We start from the raw sequence: 16,808 nt of genomic DNA on the forward strand, positions 1-16,808 counted from the left end.
GACTTGTTTGCTGGGGCTGTCTGTGCTACCTCTGGGTTGTGTCTTCTCACAGACCATTGTATACTGGGAGCTGGCCAGCGCTGGAGTTCGCTCTTGCAGTCTCTCGAGCTGCCATCACCGAAGAGCATCGCCAGGAGCTGGAGAGACACGGTATCGGCCGTGAGAACGCCGGGGGGGGGGGGGCGGGGCGCACAGGCACCAGAACTGCCTTTTCTGCCGCGTCCGATCGCATAGCTCGTTGCATCGACTGCGCGCAAAACCCGGAGCCCACGCGATGGGCAGCACGGCACGCCCGGCGGCGCTCCCGGTGCCCGCGCCCCGACGGACGGACCGGGCTCGCACTCCGCACCGGGCTCGCACCGCCGCACCGAGCGCGGCATGTTTCGGACCGCGTAGACGGGTGACAGGGGCAGCGCCAGGCGCCTTCCCTCCCCGCTGCGCCCGGCGAGACTCCCGGGATAACCGGCGGCTCCGCTGCCGTGCTCGGGGAGGCCGCGGTCCGGGCGCTCGGCGGGTGACGCGTGTCTGGGCTCGCGCCGACCCGGTGCCCCGCGTCGCTTCCCCGGCGGAGGGACGGGCGCTCCGGCCGGGCGCGGCGGCGGCGGCGGCTCCCGGAAGACGCGGCCCCGCCGCGGTCACGTGGGGCGGCGCGCAGGCGCGGGGCGGCCGGCAGGGCGGAGGGCGGCGGGCGGCGCGATGAGCGCGGAGGCGAAGGTCCCCCGGGCAGGGGCCAGCGGCCCGGCCGTCCCGGGGCCCGGCTCGCCCGCCGGCATGGAGCCGCCGGCCGCCCCCCCGCGGCCCGCCCCCGGCGGCGGGCTGTTCGGCTGGCTGCGCGGGCGCTGCCTGGGCCGCAGCGCCGCCGTGGACCCGGCGCGGGATACCTTCCGCGCCATGACCGGGCTGTACGGCTCCATCCAGCCCGCCGACTCCGTGTACCTCAGCACCCGCACGCACGGCGCCGTCTTCAACCTGGAGTACTCGCCCGACGGGTACGGGCCGCGCGTGGGGCTGCCCCGGGCCCCGCCGTCCCGGGCAGAGCGAGCGGCGGGGTGCACGCACCCGCCCGGCCGGGCTCCGCGGGAGGCCCCGGGGTGGGGTGGGGGGGCCCGGGGCGGAGGCCGCGGCCTGGGCCCGCTGCCCGGGGGTGCGCCGGCGCCTCCGCGGCCCTGCCCGCAGGAGCGGAGGCCGCGGCCGAGGCGCAGGGCGGAGAGCCGGGCTGGGGCACCGTGGCTTTAGGGCGGCGGGAGCCTGTCGGGCCGCCCCGGGCGCTGCCGGGCGCGGGACGTGGTTACGCACCGAGGGCTCCCGCGTTGCGGTACGCGGCTGTACCGGCGGCAGCGGGCGGCGGCCGGGTTCGGCCGGAGCCGAGCAAGCCCTGGCGCCCCGGCTCGGGGCCCAGCCAGCTGGGCAGGAGATGCTGGCATCCCTTCTGGCGCACGCTGTGCTTGTAGCTGACGTTTTCTTGCAGCCTGGGGTGGTCTCACGGTGTGGATAAGCCAGAATTAAAATCTTTGTCACCCTCGCTGGCTGGTCTGCTTTTTCTATTTTCAGTGAATTTTCATCAAGACAGAGCTCTGGTTTCCAGGAGCACCTGAACTGGTGATGGTTTTGCCATGGTTGTGCTGTAAATCTGAGGTTCAACTCCTTATTTGTTCCTCTCTTTTTCTCAAGAGGATAAAGTTTAAGCTCCGGAAACAATCAAAACCATTCCCAGGTGACTGTTGCTGGAAAACCATTTATTTTGTAGATTCCCCAGCCGTGTGTGTGCTTAAGGTTGGCAGGGCGCCGGTGTCCTGGCCGCTGTACTTGGCGGCACAAAGAAGCTGGGTGGGATTGCTCTGCTGGCTTAGCCACGGTGACTGAATTGCAAGAATACCCCGCAGGCGGATGTTCCGTACTGGTGTGGGAATCGTCAGCTGTAGTAGCAGTACACCTGGGCTGCGCTTTAAGGTTATTTGTGCATGTTTCTGGCAAAAAGGGCGATTTTTGGGTTCTGCCTGCCCCCCCCCTTGTGCCTGATGCTTGTGAGGCTGTATGGTGAGCTGAAGCAGGGACCTTCCCTGGCCGAAAACGAGCCCAGCAAAAAAGTTCTGCTGCCGAAGGAACGCGTCCGCAGACCTGGCGTTTTGCGTGGCTGCAGGGCTTGGCCCAGGAGGCTGCAAGTGGTGTTGGGCGTAGGTTGGGGCCATGACACTGAACCTGTCGCCTTTAATACCTTTACTTTAATATTTCAATAAGTGAAACAGCCCAAACCATGCTCGCTTCTGCATGAGCCTTTGCTGGTTAGGCTTGGCTTGGAGCAGTCACAAGACCTGGGCAGACCCGTCCTGTGCGATGGAGACTTCTGGTCTCCCTGGAGCCTCTCTCAGGGGAACCAGCTGTGGTTATTGGTGCTGCATCGTTGTTCCTTGCCCCTTCTGTTGGCTGCTGGCTCCTCAAAGCACTGTTCTTGGGCCACGCCGGGAGTCTGGCCTTTCGGCTGGGTGAGTGCTGCCGGTTAGGTCCAGCCTGCCCTTGGGATGCTGCTCCTCAAGCGCTGACTTTGTGGACAGCAGGTGGCTGCCCTCTTGCCTTAACACTGCTGTACTGGTCAGAGGAACTTCTCAGCTTTCCTGGAGGTCAGCTTCACTAGTTTAGCAGGCCACCGTTCACTGTCACCGTACTTGGACTTCTTCAACGTACATGAACCCAGTATGTGTCAACAGCCCGGGAGAGGCTGGTGCAAAGCCAGACAGGCTGCCCATGCTGCGAAGTTGGTGTTTTCTGTGCTTGTTGGGACCCCTGTGAATGCTCTGCAGAGATCTCTCTGGACTCATTCACAAATAACGTGTATTCTGGACAAAGTCCTGGTTTTTTTTCCTCTGAGAAAACCTTTAAATGGATACACAGAGGTCTTCGTGTGGGAAAGAAAAGATGCTGGTGTTTTGTTTGGGTTTTCTTTTTTTTTTTCTTTAAAAGAATTAATGTCCTTGAAGTTGTAGTTCTTGGAATTTGTTCTGGTTTTGGCAAGTGAATTAGGTGATGCACTAAAGTACTAAGTCTTGATCTGGGTTGTTCTGTGTCCTAAGAGTAGTAATGGCAGCGTGGTTGTGAAATCCATCTCAAAAAGCATGGATAACGATGAGCCATGTTCCCAGCCTGACTCTCTACTAACGCCCAATTTAAACTGATGCCAGTGCCCTGCTGTTGCTGCCTTTGACCGGCACACCACCACTACTGCATTTAGAAAACGATACCTTTTGTCAGAAGACTCTTTTTCTTTGTAGTTAATAGCTTGTAATGTCTGATAGCATGACTTCTTGCTCATTCAAAAAACTTTTAAAAACTTTGTTATGTAAGGTTTCAGTGAAAAAATGACTCAGCCGCAGAAAGTCTAGGCATTTGGAAGAAATGTTTGAACCGGTCTTCTGCCTTTAGCATTTACTGGCTTCGTACTGTGATGTAGCAAAATGCATGCTGTCAGCAGAGCTGCTTGAGTTTGGATTATTGGGGAAGGACGCTATGCTTTGCAGTTCACTTTAAAAACGCTTCTTCTGAATACACAGTCTGAATGTCATCTTTATGCTGCTTTTGGGTGGGTGCCAAACTAAATTCGCTGTCAAAGGCAGTGTTACGGAAGGAGATAAGGAGACGGTATGTTTTTAACCTCGAGAAGCTGGCTGGTGGACTTCGGCGCTGGCTGCTCGTTACAAAAGTGGTGGTGTGGCTGGGGTGACGTCTGTTAAGGTCTTAGGGGGGGGAAATATTGTCATAGCTGATAAAAGGAGGGAGATGGGAGAGGGTTCTTACCCTATGTTGGGTTAGCGCAGTGACAGAGTGTAAGTTATCCGAAGGTGGCTCGCGGGTTGTTGGCTTATGCACGTGCCCCTCCCCCCCCCCCAAAAAAAAAAAAAAAAAAAAGTGTTGCCAGGGAACGGACAGAGGATACCATGGCATGGGCACAGTCGTCTGGGAAATCTGCAGTAGAATTCCAGAGTAGATGCTGTTGTCTTTTTTTTTTTTTTTAAATGATTTTTCTTTCCTGCAGCATGAAGCAAATAATCCCCACATGAGTGACACAGCAGGTTTTCATGCCAGCGCTTTGATTCTTCTTTCTTCCCAGGCAGGAACCATGGAGTTCATGCACTCACTGCAGTGTTGGGGCAAATCTCCCTCAAGTAACTTCTGAAAAAAAAAACCAACCAACAACCCCACAACCCCAAAACACACTTAAGTGTGTGATTTAAATAATGCCATCGTTGGATCTGTGAAGTACATAACAAAAAAAACCACCTTTCATGTTAAAAAAAAAAAGTTAATTAAAAGATCATGTGGTCTTTCCAGCAAATGCACCAGCTGTGCCACAGCCAGGTAGGAGAAGAGTCACGGTCTCTCAAAAAGGAGTTAGAGAAGTTAAGTTCTCCGGAATAAAACACCGTGGTATTTTCTGCGTGTTTTGTGTGTTAGGTGCCGGAGAATAGGCATCTGCAAGAAGGCAGTACAAAAATATCAACACTGCTGCAAACTCTCTGCAGCGTAAGCAGAAAGCTAAGCTAATTGACGGTGAAGCTGTGTTTCTGTGAGGACAGGGAAAGGGAGGTAGCTGGATGCGCACAGGTGTCGTGTCTCTTACTGAATACAAATGTTTCTGCTTTGTTCTGCTACCCTGCAGGTCAGTGCTGACTGTTGCTTGTGAACAGACTGAAGTACTGCTTTTTGACCCAATATCTTCAAAGCACATCAAAACTCTCTCCGAAGCTCATGAGGACTGTGTCAATAACATCAGGTAGGTCAGAAGGAATATTTTGTCTCCGCCATAGATGCTTTTCTTACAACAGCGTGGTAAGTTTGTGTTGGGCACTTGCTTGGAGAGCGTGGGTTTTGCGATGCCGTTAGGTTGCAGTGTGCTTTGTGCCATTTTCCTTCTCTTTGGCACTGGAGGTCGGGAAATGCTGGAAGGGGGAAGAGGAGGAGTCTGAAAGTGGCGGTATATAATGCTGACAGGTGGTTTTGTTGGTGGAGGAGCTGCAGTTTTGGGGACGGGAAGAGTGTTAAGTTACTACTACCTGGTTTACCTGCCCTTTGGAATGCCCTGCGTGAACGTAGTAAGTCAACGTAACAGGTAGTGTTTGATTTTGGCAAGTCTGAGACTGTAGCTATTCATGTGAATACAGCTGGTATTTTGAATTGTAAGCGTAACTGCCATAGTTGCATAGAGATTTCCGAAGAAAGTTTGGCTGCTTTAGATACAGGTATGCTATAGAAGAGCTGGGAAAGGGGAAAGGCTTCCTCAATTCAACTTAAACTCAGTCTTTATGGTTTAAATCCTTTGTCTGATTCTTAGGATGAAGTGGGAATCAGCAAGCACAGGAACCCAGACCTTCAGTATTTTTGTCATGTAGTGTTTTTCCTTTTAATTTCTATTATTTGTAGCTGCTCTGGGTCTGAGGATAGACTTTGACATGTGAACTTAAGGCACTTCTTAATCTTGTGGACCATGTTGCAGCCTGTCTTCACTCAGATTCTCAAAGCAAAAAACCCAACCCAACCCAACCCAAACCCTAAACCCAAACGAAAAATCCCCCAAGAAAACTTGTGGAAGCAATCTGAGCGTTTCCTCTCAAAAGAGCTGAATGAGGGGTGCCAGTGCCTTTACACATTTGTCAGAGAAACTGATGTTTTCCTGAAACTGCTTGTCCTTTTTCAAGAGGCTGAAGTTTTACATCAGTTGGATTTCTTTCAGAAAAGCTGAAGTAAAAGCTGGGGCTAGCTGGCACAAATAGAAGAAGAGACGTTGAGAACATGCTTTCCTGTAAGGAAATACAGCTTTTCGCGTCTTGCATGCCAGTGGTTGTGCTTTAAACGTGCTTAGTTTTTAGATAAAGCTGGGTGCGAAATAAAGCCATGTTACCGAGAGATTGGAAGGCAAAGGCAAACCGGATTTATTGTGATTTTCATACATCCCTGATTCAGTATCTGATCCTTACATCCATACTGCTCTTGCTAGGGTTTGAAGTGAGTGAGCCTGGGTCATGTTTTACAAAGAGAGTTCTGTTGCATGCCCCTTGACTGTTTAGCTCTCTCTGTTGCAGTCAGCTGTGCTGGTCTTGAAAATTTATCTTATTACTTGGTTGAGAACAGCACTGAAACTTCCTGCCACTTTTTTCTCTTATTCATACCTTTCTTTCGACTTTGGCTGTCTGTGAGGCTTTGTACATCCGTTCTTGGTCCTTAAATGTCTTTTCTCTCTGTAGTTTGATAATTATACTGGTACTACCTCCAAGCAGATAACTCTCAGATCTACTGTTAATTACCAGACTGGCAATGTGTAGTAAACTCTTCTGCTTTCCTTTAAAATGCTTCCTAAAGCTTTGTTTTGCCTTTGTAGGATGTTGGCATCTTTTTCTGTTTTCCAGCATGTCCCCGGCATTTGTGTGTTGTTACAAACTTGCCTACAAGGAAGTTAGCTGTATTTGGTAACAGATGATTAGTACAGCATTACCTGGAGTGTTGTTTCCGCTTAGTGAGTAGGACACCAGGCACTGTAGCACTACAGAAATTCCTTGTAATAAGCACCGAAAAACCAAACACCGTTACCACTGTGCCCTGTCGCAGGTGCCTCAGAGGTACTTACCAGCAAGGAAGCATGTGGTGGTCATCTTCCAGCAAATCTGGGTACTTCACACAGTCTGCAAGAGCCAGTCCACACACACAGAGGTACTTGTTTGTTGCGTCTCTGCACAGAGATGGACGCTAGGTCCCAGATCCACACAGCTAGCACACCTCTTAACACATAGTAAAACTTCTTATATGCTTTGAACAATGGTTTACAGTTGGGTTTAGTTACACCTAATTAGCTTAGGTTCTTACCCAAATTTGTCCAATTCGCTATAGATACTTCCATTTTTCCTCCTCTCTTTTTCTTTTTAAAAGCAAGTAATTGCTCTGCCACAGTCACTGCAGATTTGTGCGTAATCGTCTGAAGCAGACATTGTATTTCCACCTGAATTTGATCAGGTTTTGAGCTTACCTAAAACTCTCCTTTTTACTCCGGAGTAACAGAGCTCCGGGGCACAGCTGTGTTTCACGGAGTATTTGTTAGTGTTTTTTTAAAAATTGCTAGGTTAGTTTGAGGCCCTCTTAAGTTTTTTTGTTTTCTTAAGGAGGAAGATAATCTCTATTTACTTTCTCCGTGCCAGTCAGTTTTATGTGCCAGCGTCATACGCACCTTAAAGGAGCTGTTTTTCAAGTGAATCCTAGTCTACTTGGCCATCCCCTATATGAAAGCTGTCCAGTATCATTTGTACCTCCCAGTCAATTTCTTCCAAAACCTGTTTGTGGTGGGTGAAGCAGGGTTGCCTGTAGCATCCAAGGTAAAGGCAAACGTTGGATTTTTACAGGCAAGAGGTGTACTGTTTGACTTGCCCTGAAAATCTGAACTGTGGGATTCTTCCCATTGTAGTTGGTTATTTTTCATTGAGGTTGTTGCTATTTTTACATGATGTAGTCTGGTTCCAAGTCTTAAAGAGATAAAATGCTGTTTCTAGGGGTAACAACACGTCTCTGCTAGATTGTTCTTGCCTTAGCATTCATGTGAAGCTGCTTCTGGTGTTACTCAGATAGGTTTTATTTTCCCTTTTACGTCAGGTGGGGCTCTTTTTTTTTTTTTCCCAAGTGCCTTCTTCAGGCATGAATTACAAACCTAAACCAGTATGCTTTGTCCTCCTAAAAGGGCATGCATAAATTGCAGTGGGAATGGAGCATGATAAACATTGATCTGTGAAATAATTCTATCCAGTGATTTTTCTCCCTGAACCAAATAATTTGTCTAGGTGCGCTTTCAAACAAAGGCTTGTCCTCAGTAGCTGTTTTTGAAAAGTCGTGTGTTTGCTTCAGTAACTTCTAAATTCAGTGCTGAATTCTAGCCCTTCTATCCCCTTCTTTCTGATAGAGTGTTTTCACATCAGCTATTCTTTCATTCTGTAATGATTTGAAGGTGGTCAGGCTGCTTCATGTGACTCCAGGCAAGAGTGATACATACATTGACTTTTGGCTGAAGACCAGAAATGATCGTGGTAAAGAATTACCACCTGAACAGGCTAAGTACTTAACCTGATCCGTGTAGGAATGTTGTGATTCCAACTCAAACCACTCAAATCTCACATGTACAACTGTATTAAAGGAGTTGGTAAATTTGGGTAGCTTGTGCCACTTGTGCAGCTGCTACTTCCAAAGATGATCTGAAATTCTCTACCCTCAACAGTGCTGTGCACTTGCACTTTGATACGTGTACCTGGTTTCGCACATTTGAAAAGCCCAACTTTGTGTGTCTGCTTCAAACACATGAACTGTAGTAGTGTGGGGGAAGAAAAGGCAGAAGGGATGGGTCCCTTGGTTTTTAATGGAGAGCATTGAGGTTGTCCAGGTGGTACCAAACATTCCTTGATGTGGGAGGTCTGCATGGCTCCTCCTGGCTCTGCAGCTGCAGCGAGCCATGCTCCTGGGGCACTGCGGGGGTGGACAGGCTCCAAAGCAAAAGATGAGCAAGGATGGAATGAAGTTACGGTTCTAGGGAAACGTGCAAACAGCGGCCAGTGTTCGGTTTGAAATCTGGTACGTGTTTCCAAGATAGCAATACTGCGTGGAAAACCACAGGGCCAGCTTTGAGGTGTGCTCGGTGCAGACGTGCGGTGAGCCCCGGGCATCTGTGCAGGGCTGTGGCTGCGTCACAAGAGTGGCAGGAGGACTTCTTGGAAAGGGCCTTTGGGAGACCTGTCATCTGTAACAGCCTGCTGGTTAGCCCAGGGCTTTGGGTTGCCTCACCAGCGCCCTGAGAAGCCTGGTGCTGAGCGTTCCCAGGACAGGTGGTTCCACTGCTGCCTGTGCCACTTGGGGACAAGATCCGGTGAGAGCTTTCGTTGGGGGCTGACTACATCGCATGCCAAGGCAACCGTGTGTGGTACGGACCACCTCAGAGGTGGGGGTGTTCAGGCGTTGCTAAGGGAGACGTGGGCACCGTGTGTTTCGGCTGAGCTAGCGGAATGTGTGCCATACAGAGCAGCAAGGTTTAAAAGCGGTAGAGGACTAACAAAAGGTGATCTTTATTTTAAAAGCCTCCTTTGAGTTATGTTTGTGGTGGAGAAGAGAGGAAGATTTACAGTATAGCAGGGGAAGAATACGTAGGTAGAAATGAGAGTTAAGAAGAGCGTGTGCTTAATTACGAGCTGATAGGATCTTGTGTAGTCTGAAGTGATGATGGAATTCCCGTGTCTTCTGGTGCTGCCTGTCTGTAATAGTGAAAGAATCTGGCAGAAATGCAGTGGTGTCAAAGCTGACCAGTCCTTAGGACGTTTGTGTCTTGTAAAGACTTGGTAAGTTTAAACCTGAGTATTTTCCAGATGGGTAACTAATTTGGTTACCACACAGATTCTGTGTGAGCATTTGTTCCACTGGTGGTTTGGTGGTTGTGTGATCTTTACATGAATCATAAAAAAAAAAAACCAAACCCACCCAAAAACCTTCAGCCATGCTTCTGTGGGTTTACTTGTTGGCTACTACAGATGTACTACTGGTTGGTATCCCAACATAACTGGTTATTAATTGAACTGTTTTATTGGCAAATATTTTGCTGTGTGGGTTTTTTTTTTTTTGTGTGTGTGTGTGTGATCACTCTTATTTCTGTGATAGCTTAGATTTCTGCGTAGGAATATTTAAAAGGCACTGAGCAGCCACAGTGTTTCTCTCCCGTTTTCAGGTTTCTAGATAATCGACTCTTTGCGACCTGTTCTGATGACACTACAATAGCACTTTGGGATTTGAGAAAGCTGAACACTAAAGTGTGCACTTTACATGGTCACACCAGCTGGGTTAAGAACATCGAGTATGATACCAATACGAGATTACTAGTGACATCCGGGTTTGATGGAAATGTGATCATTTGGGACACAAACAGGTACGTGGCTGTGTTCGTGCCGTTGTGTTTCTAGAATACAAACAAAAGGGTAGGGTTCTTCTGCACAAGACTGAAAGCCTGCTGCTTTGAATGTTGCTCTAACGCGTTCTTAAATACTGAGATTAGTTTATAACCCTTATTGAGAACTTGGATCACCTTTATATGGTAATAGTCCAGTAGCTAAAAGGAGAGCTTTTCTTGCTGATGTGCCAAAACGTAGTCCTTCCTTTTTGAAAAGGTTCTGTCTTCGCTGCTGTGCTAGTATGAAAATGTGACTTGTGTCGTTTCATTAAAATCTGATTTAAGTAGTGTAAAGCAGTACTCAAAGAATGAAGAAGGATGCTTAGTGCATCTTGGACTTTCTGAACATCATTAGGTGCTTGAATCAAAGCTAATTGCAGCCACTTCTTTTGCTTTTGTTCGCTGCCCAGGTGCACGGAAGATGGATGTCCCCACAAGAAGTTTTTTCACACCCGTTTTCTTATGCGAATGAGGCTGACGCCAGACTGTTCCAAAATGCTGATCTCAACCTCCTCTGGATATCTTCTGATTTTGCACGACCTTGACCTAAACAAATCTTTAGAGGTTGGCAGCTACCCAATTTTAAGAGCTAGGAGGACAACCTCAAGTTCAGGTGAATGCTTATGGAAGGCCGTGGTGGCTTCTGTGTTAGAGGTTGTTTTACGGGATACTCTTAGCTAGCAAAAGGCGGCAGAGGTGGAGTTGGAAGGATTCTGCTGAAGAACGCTTTGGCGTGGTAGCTGCTCTTTTGTTCAGGGGTCACACACACCTACTGTTGAGTAAAGTGTCTAGGGTGATTTCTGGTGGCAGGACTTCAGTGCTACAGGCTACAACCTCTATAATTTTGTCACTAGCTTTGTCTCTAGCTTTATTTATCTACTGTCCTTGGTCCTGTAATGAAAAACCCGAAGCCGGTGTTGAGCAGGCTGAGCGGGTGTGAGCTGCAGCAGCTACTACTGACTGATGTGTAACGGTGTGGTTGCCCTTGACAGCCAGACCTGGAGGAATCGCCTCCTCTGAAGTCTCGCTGCTTGCTTGCTCCTGCTTTCTGGCAGTAACAGAACAAAATCCGGACAGAAACTCTGCCGTTTGGGGTGTCAGGATATAAAGGGAGTGGCCTGGGGAAAAATTCATACCCCAGCCTCTGGTGATGATGGTGCGTAAGAAGGAAGGAAGGAAGGCAGCTCCTCTCTTATCCCCAGTAGAGTTTGTTGTGCTGGCAGTTTTATTTGTAGGAGGCACAAAGACCACGGTCATTTTAGCCTATAAACTGAGCTTTGAAAATTGTTTTCTTTACAAGATGCCTTCCCCTTCCCCTTTACTTAACATTTCTGAGGAGGGTTGAGGGATGCGCACAAGCGCGCTGTGCTTAGCTGTTTTGTTCACGTAGCTGATGCTGTTTGCAGACATAACGTCATCAGGTTCTTCTGGTCCTCGAGCTGTTGGTTCACCGTGTCACCAAAATGATTCAGGTCCAGTGTCTGAGAAACACATGTCACGGTCCTCCCAGCGAGAAGGTAGGAAAAGATTAAAAAAATAAAAAATCATGGATTTTGACTTACATCTAAAAGTGCATAATAGTGAAAAGCGGCTTTTTTGTCTCTGTGACTTTTAAAATAATAGTGTTGCTATGACTTGTGTTAAACCAATGAAATACTGTTGCACACCACAGTCTGGGGATCTAATCAGTTTTTTATCCCAAGAAATCTGATAACAGCAACAGGATCTTTATTTTAATATTCATACATTATTGTTGTTACCTAGAGGTGCTCCCTTTTCCTTGCGTTTTTTCCTCGAACAAAGTTTGTGTGAATGACCTTTAGGGGAAAAAAACCCCCACACCCCACTCCAACCCCTCAAAGATCCCCAGCAAGAGCTATGTTTTGCTTTTTGTTTCTCTTAATGATGGGCTTGTGTATCTGCAGTTTCTCCATGAGGAGCCAATAGCGTGGAAAAAGGCCATGCAAACAGATCTTACAACAAAAAAAACGAACAAAAAAATAGCACGCAAACAGATCTTAAATGTGGACAGACTGTTATGTGAAGTTTTAATTACAAATGAAGTCATACCTCACGGCAGACCTATGAAGACTGATGACCCTGTGTTTATCAGGCTTCCTCTGAATCTAGGATAAACCTTCATAGCGTCAATGTGAATTTGGCAAATCGGTAAACACTTTGTGAACCATATGCAATTTAAAATAAGTGTAATGTTAAGTTTTACCTACTCATGGTTGTTAAGTTACTCAGACGTACTTAACAAAAGGAGGAGCCTTATCTGGATGCCAGGCATGATTTATCTGTGAAAAGCTTTCTAGCAGTGAGGGGGGAAAAGGGAGGCAAGCTGCATGCGGTTGAGCAGACTTTGGAAAGGATTTGGAAAGGACATCATACAAGTTTGAGAACCAGCAGTTCTTACAAAAAACCCTCACTCTTGATACTTTTTTTTTTTTTTTTTTTTAATGATAATGAAGAGCATGTGTGTGGAAAGTTAGCTCTGACTTAGCTCACAATAGGAGGTGATTTAATGCAGGTCTTTGAAGGCAGATTTCAAAGTAGAAGCTATTTGAAAGCAAGACTGAGCTCATTGGTATCTGCCTCCCTTGTTCATATCACTGCCTTTTTGATTTATCCTTTTATAAAGGTGCTGTCTTTTCTAGCACTCGGATGCAAGTGTCATCAGTAGGCTGATGAGAGGGGTGACGATCGATGTATGGACTTCATTGAGACTTAACAGTTGCCTTCCCCTTCTGCTAGGTGGATCACCTAGAAATAGTTTGGAGGTCTTAACACCAGAAGTTCCTGGAGAAAGAGATCGAGGCAACTGCATTACATCACTACAGCTACATCCAAAAGGGTGGGCTACGCTTCTTCGGTGCTCAAGTAATACGGATGACCAGGAGGTAAAACAGTGGTGGTTTTTGGTTTGGTTTTTTTTTTTTTTTTAAGTACTTTGAGTAGATATATCAATCATACGGCTATATTGAAATTTCCTTGTTTTGGGGGGTACGTTTGCATTTGAATAAACTAGTCAGTTATTTCTGCTTACAAGTGCATTAATTTCACATCAAGATGATGAATTATTTTTTTTTTATAACCTCATATGACTTTGTATCCTGTATTCAGTACTCCCGTTGCCCAGCTCCTTCACAGACTATATTATGTAGGTCACAGCTCTCTTAAAAGTTTTCAGGCCGTACCTGTGCTGCCAAATACATGCCTTAAAAATATGTACCTGCCAAAATATAGGACACTTGAACTCGGAAAAGACCGAGTCTGAGAGAGCCGGTTGTGTTTGGGAGCACCTACTTCTGAAGTACCACCTTCCAGGTTAACTCAAGTTCACTTAGAACTTAAAGCCCAACCAGAGCCTTCAGAACACCTGGATTCCGCCAGATGGTCCTTTTGCAAGCACCTTTTTTTTTTTTTTTTTTTTTTGCCTAGGGTTATTTCAAAGTTAGCGGTGCGTGACAGTTGTGCAGAACACTGACACAGAGGTTTGAGACTTGTTTTCCAAAAGGACAAGTGATTCTTTGAACGCTTGACCAATAATAAAATCAGTTTAGTTAATTTGATAGCTGATGTAAGTTGGGTTTGGTTTGGTTTTGGGTATTTTGGGGGAGTGATTGTTGTTATTTTTTTAATTTGTGGGGTTTTTTTTAGAGGAAAGGCAGTCTTAGTTATGGTGACTTCTTACAGATGTGTAGAGGACTGAATGAAAGCCTAGCAGATTTGTTACAAATCTTAATGCTGGTTCTGTAAACTACTATACAACACCAAATTTTTTGAAAATGCAAGTATTATACTGGGTTATAGTGGTGCTGATGATAGATGTAGGTATAATTTCCCGTAGTCCTAGTGTCTGCCTTACTCCCTTCTGTTAATATTAGTATTGTCCCCTTTGTGTTTATTTCAGTGGAATACATGAAGCAAAACTAAGAACACTTCTTTTGTCTTGTGGCTGAAATTGAGTCTTTCAACATGATTAAACTTTGTCATAGAGCTGGTTTTGCATTTGGTTTGAGATTAGATAATTAGATTACACGTTGAAGTCTCTGGCTGTCTCACAAGTAACAAACTGGTTACAGAGCTGTTCATAACATTCCCTGAAAAGTCCCTTTCTCTCTTGTTTGAAGATTTCTTTCCTTTTGAAGTAAAGGACACAAAGTGTCAATGTTCAGTTGTAAATTTCAGTAGGCTGAGTTCTACTTATTGTAGATTTCATTTAAATGTTTACTAAATTAGAGCAGGTGCCTGGCCAAAGGATTAGGATTTGTTCTTTGCAGATAGAAACTAAATTTAAAAAATATTGTATCTAGCATCCATTTAATTAAAAAAGCAGCTCTGATGCTAGACAGCCGCTTTGCTTAGTTCAAAGCGGAGGAGATGCCAAGGGAAGTGGCCTGTTTTCAGTGTTTCGCATCACGCTTATCAAAGAGTAGATAACCAATACTTACAGGACATTCCTGCATTACTCACTGAACATGCAGTGGGAGGGAACGAGGATTCGCAGTGCTTTACCTTTCTTTCAATGTTCCTCTCTCTGCCTCTCCCTTTAGTGGACTTGTGTCTATGAATTCCAGGAAGGAGCCCCTGTGCGCCCTGTCTCACCTCGTTGTTCCCTGCGATTGACTCATTGCATTGAAGAAGCCAATGTGGGCCGGGGTTACATCAAAGAACTCTGTTTCAGTCCTGATGGCCGAATGATTTCATCCCCGCATGGTTTTGGGATCCGCTTGTTGGGATTTGATGCACACTGCAGCGAACTTGTCGACTGTTTGCCCAAAGAAGCTAGTCCACTGAAAGAAATCCGTTCCCTCTACTCTCACAGTGATGTGGTACTGACAACCAAGTTTTCTCCAACACACTGTCAGATTGCCTCGGGGTGCCTTAGCGGACGTGTTTCTCTGTATCAGCCAAAGTTCTAGGCACGGATTGCATCAACAGGACCTTCAGGTGTTTGTGGTTTTTTACTTCAGTTTAGTTGAAGTGTGGTCTTTCTGAAATCTCTTAAACCCGGATAAGGTCATAGGTACTATGATCTCTCAACACAACAACGGAACGCGTTTCCAGCCCAGCACTGTATGCGTTCTCATACTGCATCCACAAGTCCGTGCACTGTTTTCAGCCTCCCAAGCAGACCTCTGATGCTCTGTCGTCCGGTCATTGTTCTGGTTTGTTTGTATCATAATACTTGCTGGTAGTTTCCTTCAATGCAACTTGAAAGGGGCTCTTTGAAAGAAATGTAGATGGGGCAAGGGTAGCAGTTCAGCAGAAACTCACCCAGGCTCCCTGGGTACGACACCTCCGTGTTCCAAAGGAGCTGAACTTCCTCATGTGTGCTTCCTTGCACTTTTTCTGTTGCTGAAACTACTATATGGCGATTATTCCGTAACGAGCTGCTTTTCTACGTAACTAACACAATTAGCTTCTGTCACAAAAAGAAAAGAAAGTTTTGGTTTCATTTAGATATTAATTCGGTGGTTTGTGATTGGCTAGAAAAATGAGTCGACCTTCTGTAATGCTTTTGCAGCAGTTAAAGAATTCTGTTTTCTGTGATTGCATATATAGTGTTTACTGCCAGAAGGAAGAGGTGGTCTATATGGAGATGTAGCTGCATTTTTTTGTCAGAGAATTTAGTAGGAAAAGACTGGGGCAGGGAAGCAGGAGCTGAATGGGTGAAGACTCTGCCCTGTAACGACCGCAGACGAACTGTTTGGATGTTTCATGTGCCGAGGGTGTCCTTGCTCGGCTTCTCTTGGGCAAGTTTGACTCCTCAACCACCATGGTTTCTGTTGTAGGGAGCTTTCCGCATCAATAATGTAAACCTTTATCCTGCATTTGAAACTTAACCCTGAAGAATTTTCTGGGGGTGTTAAGGCTGGCTCCTACCTGACTGTTCTTCTGCACCTCACCTGCACTGTTGCTGTGAGAGGAATTTGTCTAGGACGTGTCTGTAGTATCACCAGATAAGCCTTTCTTCACATGTACTGTCAATTTGGGACTGGATTAAAAGCACGCCTGTCTACAGTAAGATCTATATGGATTTAACTGGGCTTATGGTAAGATGTGAAAAACATTCATGTTCACCATTAAATCACAAACGAAGTATGAATGCCAAGTTTTAGCCCTGCAGTTCATATGGCTAACCTTGTAAATGCAGTTATTTCAGTCTCGTATGTCCATATCAGTTTATAATATTCTCATCGCTTAGGTGTTCCAAGATTATTTTTTTTTTTTTTTTCAGTATTTCACTAAGGTTTTGCTGACCAATCACACACTCAACTCGGCAGGAAACTTTACCTACAAGGGATTGTACTGTTTCAGTGTTCACTGTCTCCAGCTCAACAGAGCTTGCTTTTTTAAAAGCTGATTCTTACAAAACCTTTTGCAACTTTGGGGAAAAGGAAGACACCTATAAAGAGGAGGTGGCTGGAAACACATAAGCCTGACGATCCTCTTGTAACTTTGAATTTGCATAGGTAGCATACTGTGGTTGTTGGTGAAGTCATTGGAAACTTAAGGCTCCTCTGCATGACGAGAAAAAAAAAATAATCTTCTATTCCCTGTTTTGGAGAATTTCTTTAGGAATTCGAAGCCTTCAATATTGGGCATTTGCTAATCTGAGGACTAGTTAGTTACTTCTGCATTGGGTTTCATCATCTATAGCAACGGACTGCTAAAGGATTACATTCGAGTAGTCAAGTATGTGCAGCTGACAAGACTCCTGCTGTTTGGTAGAAGGCCTGAACTTGCTGTTCTCATGGGTTTCTAACAGAATTATTTGGTGATGGTATCATCCAGCTGGAGGAGTAAGTTTTAAAAATTTTTTTCTATTTCTTTTTTTTTTTTAAGC

The 16,808-nt window shown here is 46.4% G+C and overlaps 1 protein-coding gene across 2 annotated transcripts; it reads left to right on the forward strand.

Annotated features, from left to right (window-relative positions):
• Positions 1–657: 657 nt before the first annotated feature.
• LOC130142695 (DDB1- and CUL4-associated factor 10-like) lies at positions 658–16,073 on the forward strand. Of its 2 annotated transcripts, none has more exons than XM_056325007.1 (7): positions 658–989; positions 4,652–4,765; positions 9,734–9,931; positions 10,363–10,565; positions 11,359–11,469; positions 12,710–12,855; positions 14,536–16,073. In XM_056325007.1, exons 1-7 carry the CDS (start codon positions 697–699, stop codon positions 14,878–14,880), a joined length of 1,410 nt encoding a protein of 469 aa, XP_056180982.1. In that variant the 5' UTR covers positions 658–696; the 3' UTR covers positions 14,881–16,073. The 2 variants fall into 2 exon arrangements, with proteins under 2 accessions (XP_056180982.1, XP_056180981.1); XM_056325006.1 differs by having other exon boundaries at positions 660–989; positions 14,512–16,073.
• The last annotated feature ends 735 nt before the right edge of the window (positions 16,074–16,808 follow it).

Source organism: Falco biarmicus, chromosome Z, assembly GCF_023638135.1.
Source record: "Falco biarmicus isolate bFalBia1 chromosome Z, bFalBia1.pri, whole genome shotgun sequence".
Lineage (NCBI taxonomy): Eukaryota > Metazoa > Chordata > Aves > Falconiformes > Falconidae > Falco > Falco biarmicus.